The 6874-nt window shown below is 30.8% G+C and overlaps 1 protein-coding gene across 3 annotated transcripts; it reads right to left on the reverse strand.

Moving 5' to 3' along the window:
- Positions 1-385: 385 nt before the first annotated feature.
- LOC105119388 (polypyrimidine tract-binding protein homolog 2-like) lies at positions 386-4092 on the reverse strand. 3 transcript variants are annotated; one of them, XM_011017521.1, is made up of 7 exons: positions 3960-4092; positions 3272-3489; positions 2979-3188; positions 1657-1719; positions 1499-1572; positions 1059-1154; positions 386-836 (listed from the first exon to the last, which is right to left on the reverse strand). In XM_011017521.1, exons 2-7 carry the CDS (start codon positions 3455-3457, stop codon positions 719-721), a joined length of 747 nt encoding a protein of 248 aa, XP_011015823.1. In that variant the 5' UTR covers positions 3458-3489; positions 3960-4092; the 3' UTR covers positions 386-718. The 3 variants fall into 3 exon arrangements, with proteins under 3 accessions (XP_011015823.1, XP_011015821.1, XP_011015822.1); XM_011017519.1 differs by having other exon boundaries at positions 3944-4092; XM_011017520.1 differs by having other exon boundaries at positions 3272-3498; positions 3944-4092.
- Between the last annotated feature and the right edge of the window lie 2782 nt (positions 4093-6874).

The following is a 6874-nucleotide window of genomic DNA, read 5'->3' on the forward strand; positions in this document are numbered from 1 at the left end:
AGTTTGCCTTGATCCTCACTTCTCTATTTTGTCTAGCTAGTGAAGAAGAAAAGTTGCCCAATCAAAGAGAAGTTGACCTAACCATAGACGCCAATAACACAGCAAGACTGCATCAGCGATGTGAGTGAATTAAGGTGGTAACAACAATTCAAGGAAGAATGAAACCATAGATGCCAATAACACAGCAAGACTGCATCAGCAATGTGAGTGAATTAAGGTGGTAACAACAATTCGAGGAAGAGTGACAACAACGATGATGATGGGAGAGAGATGTGTTTACAAAGGAATTGGAGTCTTTTTTTTTTCATGCAGTCATTTCTTTTATCAGATCTTTTTATAGCATTCTTCATTTTTTTCTCCATTCTTATTAAATACATAAAAAAAATTTAATCATGGTTGCATATTTTATTTTAGGTGCTTTGCTTTCTCAAACTAACAGAAAGTAACATTATTACTGATAGGGGTAGTTATAGAGACTAAATTCTTAGTTTTCTAGAGTACGAGGCTGAATTTAATTAAAAAAAATTGGTAGAGGGTTCTGTTAAGAAATGTCAAGAGAGCAGCACAATATATGATTAACCCATTAATGAAAAAAACAACTGTATGCAAATGGCAGGCTGGGGCAAAATAAGGAAATGGAGCCACTATAACCCTTGTGAATACACCAAATGCATGATCACAGGTACTTTTTAACGAAAAAAATTCATAAGGCTTGTCTTCATATGGAATTAGCAAACTGCCACTTCTTGAAGTGTGAAGTGTGATTACAGCATCTTACCATTCCATTTGCATCTATAGCTGATTGTGCAACAGGAAGGTTTGGATTAGTGTAGTCCCTGAATCAACAAAAGTTCAAATACAGAAAATCAGGAAAACAGGATGACAACAAGGAGTTCAAGCTACAAACAACATAAATAGATGAAATTTTAGTTTGGAGGACAAGCAGTACCACAAACACATGGTAACAACCAACAAGACATGATTTCCAAAGCAAAAATACATTGCACATAGAATACCTGCAATTGTCAAGATACCAAAAAGAAAGGGCTAGGGAGTACCTGCTTCGATGGCTCTGAAATTTTACACTCAAATCTGTATGAGCAGAATATGCGATCCTAAGAGTACAGGGCCCAAGATGTTCAGGAAGCAGATAACTGAAACATAGGACAAGAGAAGTCACTAGATCATCAAACACAGACAGTTAAAACTAATACAAATACTGTGCAATTATAAAGCACATCAAAAGGAAAGTTGTATTTATGAAGCATTTAATGTTCGTTCACTTATGGCCTGATTTGACATCTTTTTAAGTGGAAACATTGTTTTCAGGCAAACAATTCTGTGGTTTTTTAAAGCTGTGCTGAATAATGTTAAATAAATAGGTTGTCACAAAGGTGACAGTCTGTCAAAAGTATAGCAAATTAGTGTTTATTTTTAATTCATCGACACCCATAACAGTTAGACTAAATAACATGTCAAACAATTAAACAACTGTCACCTGGGGATGTTTCTTCCATCCAGGGCATTTTTCGCAGAAGAGGCAGTTTCCACATCGGAGAATTGCACCAAAGCCTACAAAGAACACACTCAAAATGAACTTGTGTGGAAGCCAAAACAAAGCCAAGATTATTTGTGGATAAGTTTAAACATATAGACCTGGAATCTATCCATCTTCTCAAAGGTAGTAATCTTATGAACAAACCCAAAGGCAGAAAATACCTGCATCAATGAAAATTTTCTTTTAAGAACTAGACTGGCACAAAAACAATCTTTGAGCTAAGAAGGCTACTAAGATCCAAAATCTGTAAAGCAATAACAACAACAACAATAATAAAAGAAAATAATTACTACTGTACAGACAGGTAAAACCAGCAGTTTTGTCATCTACATATACTTTACATAACATTTAAATCATAATTAAAAATACAATTCAGTGGAAAACTAGGATTATTCACAATATAGATGCCATAGACTAAAGATCTCTGAAGAATTTTTTTAAACTTCCAAGGCAAAGCTAGGAAATCCTATAGGTGGTGCTACTGTGAGCTCAGAAATATCCCTCCCAAAAAAGCCCAACCATAACAAATAGTATATAACAAGAACAGTAAAAGATCAAACATATGTAGAACACCATAAACACTACCCATCAGAAAGGCTGGCTTGCATGGTTGTTGGCCACTTCACTTTATGCCAAGGTTTCACAGAATGAACTACTTTCTCGACTTCAGATTGTAGAACTAATATGCAATTCAAGGGATCAAATTAATACCATTTCCATAAATACCAGCATGACATTACTCTGAACACCAACAAAAAATTGCTTGCATCTGATCTATGAATCTTTATCCAAGGACATTAAAAGTTGTTTCTTTCCTCCACCATAAACAAAAACTTAACATCCCATGTATCTTTGTCCAAGAAAATGAAGTCATGGTTTTATCCAACCATTCAACATAAATAAAAAATTAGGATCTAAAATAACTAATCAACATCATGAAGCTGGCGTATAACTGGACGCAAAATCCTAATTTTTCAGGGAAGATTTTAAAAAAAAATGAATAAATCATATAGACTTGCCCTGTGTATACACAAAACAACAGAATAATATGTATCATGAACAAGAAAAAACCTCTAAGCTAGCACAGATCATGCAGAAATTAAAGGTAGAGGGTAGCAGAGGACAAAAGAAATAAAGCATCCTAAACTATTTTTATGGTAGCAATAGGAAGTTGAGGAGGAAGAGTAGGGAGGAAAGAGGCAGTGTTAAGGAAAGGAGAAAGGAGACAAACACACATGCGCTCTTTCTCCCAAAGCACTAAGCTGCCATCGAAGATATTCCCTTGACATGGGCCTGCTGATCCATTCAATTCATGTCAAACAAAAGCTATCCAAAGCATGACAAACTACAACCTAAGAACAGAATCGACAACATCCTCAGGAGAATGCGTTTTTACCTCTTCTAACTACAAATTTCTTACCAGGTGCAAGACATCAATGCTGACCAGGCGTGCATCTGCCCCTTCAATGGTAATCAACAACACATTTCCACCAGCATCAGCTGTCGTTTTGTTGTTCACTATTTCTTGCCTATTAGAATACTGCAAGTAAACTGTCTTCCCTCGAACTTGAGCAGGCTCTGAGGATGATGCATAATACGATATCATCGCAATAGCTTGATTCAGATCCGCCTAAAAGAACACCACCAAACAATATTAAGAATAACAAAAAAATTCTCAAGAACCAACAAGAAACGAAAACCAATTACACTCACAAATTCAATGAAAGCTTGATTTCTATTCGGTCCAACATTACACTTGGTATTAACAACATTACCAAACGGCTTCCCAAGCTCAACCAACTCTTCTTCAGTGCACTCCCATGGCAAGTTTCTCAAATGCAACACCTTAGATGGCGGTTGGGTAAGACGGAATTGCGGCTGACTCGATACAGATGACATTATTCTCCCAACAGACACTACACTTCAATAATCTGTATTCCCTCCAACAATGCAATACAAAACCCCATATCAGAACATAAATTTCTCCATAAAAAACATCAATTTTCATTAAAAAAAGTACATAACAAAACAGGGATTTACGCCCAGGATGAAATTAACATAGTTTTTATCTTCCCCTAGGGAAGGATGTCAAAAAATAAAACTTCGACGAATTTGTAACAAAAGGCAGTGCCTGTCTCAGTGAAAACTTGAAGAATAAACAGAATTGAAAAATATCCATAAAAAAGAAAGCAAGTTTAATTCATAAAACAAATAGTTAACACACAAAATCACATTAACATAATTGGGATTCAACCAATAATAAAGAAAGAGATTCCGCGATTATATATTTTTTTCATTAAAACATTGTGCGTAGTTTGTTGCAATTACGAAACAGCAACTACAACAGCAACAACAACAAATTGAAGAATATTAGCAGTGAAATACCTCAGAAAACTCACAGAGCGTAATTATTGACTTTGCGATTATTTTTATTTAGGGCTTCGCAGAGAGAAAAATCGATGCACAACCTTACGCGGATGATTTTTCTATTTCTGCCGACGGGTCGGTATTAAGCTCTTTAGATGAGAGTACGAGGCACTACAAGAGTAATATGATTGGAATAGAAGGGTAAGAGAGTCACGATAAATTTTGATGGAGGGTAGGTAACACCGTCGTGCGAAGAATTTGTTTAAATTAAAATTTAAGTGTGGTTTCGATTTCTTTTTGAAATATGTTGTATATTAAAATGTATTAAAATAATATTTTTATTTTAAAAAATTATTTTTAAATTAATATATTAAAATAATTTAAAATATAAAAAAAGTTAATTTCTAATTAAAAAATTATTTTTAAAATAAACACGGCTTAGTGACAAGATTAATTTTATTATTGAAGTATAAATTTTATTAAAATTTAAATTTAAATAATTAAATTTTATTTTAAAGATCATATAAAAAACTCTCTTATTTACTAATTTAATTTTAACTTTCAATAAATTTTAAGCACCTAGACTGTTTTAGAATTAATTAAGATTTACGTTTTAAACATGCTATCCAAATTCACACCTTTAAATATGAAAAGTTGAAAGTTTCTCTACCCCTTATGATTACACTACGAGTTTATAAATTAATATTTTATGAAATATTTCCAAGATAATTAAAAAAATTATTTAATATTAATTACTAAAAAGATATTTGAAAATATAGTAATAGTTATTTTTAAAAATTATTTTTAATATATACAAGATTTCACATTCATTTCCAAAAGTTATATCGACTCTCTACCTTTTTAATGAATTAATATATCTACGAAATATTAATTTAAAAAACAATATAATGTCCTGGCCTACAGTGAAAGTGTACGTGGGCTTTGAAGCATAATTTAAACCCAGCTGGAACATGATATGGTCTAATATATATAATTTATTGCTTTAAATCTCTCAATTTTCTTGTTCATGCACCACGAGAGCGCTTCAATTTTTAATAGTTAATAGTTAAGCGAGTGAATATAAACTAGCCGCTTATACATGCTATGCCGCAAGTTCTATCATGTTAAAAATAATATTGAAGGAGCGCACAAGCATTTTAAAAAGGAAAAAAAATTGCGATTCATGTTAGAGATAAAAGATAAATAAATTGATTTTTTTAATCAAGTAATAAAAAATAAATAATAATATCAAATAAATTATATTAAAAAAAATATCAACAACAACTTGGAAACAAAATTTTATAAAAAAAACAAACAATGCAGCTCAATTATTATTAAATATAAAAAAATAAAATAAAATAAAACAAGAAAAAAAATAAATTAAACCAATATGATTTAGCATAATAAACTTGTAGTTTAGAGAATAAAAGACATATCAATTTAAGCTAGCTCATGATTTAGGTCATAAAATTTAAATAATTTAGTAGAAAAAAAAATTACTAAGTTGAAAACAACATAAATAAAAAAAAAATTGTGTTGGCTTTCCAAACATGTGACCCCTTGAAACATCCTATTTAAAAAAAATCATAAAATTCAGTTATTATTTAATAAAATGTTAAAAGATTAATTTGAAAAAAATATTAATTATATAAATTGATTTAAAATAAAAAAAAATATCAATTAAAAATTTGATGATCAAAATTAAAACTAAAATAAATTTTATTTTTATTAAAAGATGATAATAAAAATAAAAATTAATTAAACAAAAGGAAGACATAATGTGATGGAAAATAAAGGAGGAAAGGGGATAATAAGAAAAATAAAAAAATAAAAATTAAAGTTAAAATATCAACAATAAAAAACATTAAACTGTAATTTTTAAGGAATTTAAGAGGAAAAAAAATCTTATTAATGACAAATAGGACTATCATCACTAACAAGCTTAACACAACTAAGAAAAAAACATGACAATCCTTTTAAAAATATAATGGAAGAATATTTTTAATTATCAGAAAACAATGTACTCGTCGCCTGAAGAGCGAGGGCACCTTCCATGCACTGGCGAGCGTGTCACATGTTTTATAGTTTTTTTAATTATTATTGTATCTGATAAAATATTAATATCAGTGCTTGATATGGATAAAGGAAAAAATTACATTAACCATAGTTAAAACAAGAAAGATTTTTATTTATTTATTTATATGGGGTGTCCGGGCCAGCTTACGCGCACCACAACTAATCCCCACGGCCTACTGAACATCCTGCAAGCCTAGTGAGCAGGTAAGACACCGCGGGGGTAACAGACGTGCACGGTAAGGCTCGAACCCAGGTGCGGAGGAAGGGGACAAACCCCTCCCACCGCAGGGTTAAAACCTTATTTGCAACAAAAAAGATTTTTACCATAGCTGCTTGTGAGTGAAAATACTATCTACTAGAATATTCTCTACTCAGATACTACTCCTAAAAATTAGTGAGTGAAAATTAGTGAAAGTCCACATAACTAAGCAGAACAGATTTAATGGCTATCATTTTAGTCATTATACTACTCCCAAAAAAAAATATTCTCTATTCAAGAACAATTTTTTTTTGATACCATGAATATTCATCTAATGGATAAATAATCATTTTCAAGAAAATGATTGCATATTTACATATAGATTAAAAAATACTAGTCATATAGTTTAAATTTTAATTAAATTTTTACCACTTGATTATTGTCAGCTAAGTTAATAGCTCACTTACTATTCATGTATAAATTAATTCAAGAATATTATATATAATAAAATAAAAATATTAACATTATTCAAGTGAAGAAAAAGTTTTTGCTAATATATGTACAAAAATGAAATATTTAGGCATATAAGAAATTTTTTTGCTAGGCATGGTTTAATTTCTCAAACAATTTCATTGAGACTATTATCTCAAAATGTTTCCAATCCAAAAATACTT

Source organism: Populus euphratica, unplaced genomic scaffold (genome assembly GCF_000495115.2).
Source record: "Populus euphratica unplaced genomic scaffold, PopEup_1.0 scaffold2864.1, whole genome shotgun sequence".
Lineage (NCBI taxonomy): Eukaryota > Viridiplantae > Streptophyta > Magnoliopsida > Malpighiales > Salicaceae > Populus > Populus euphratica.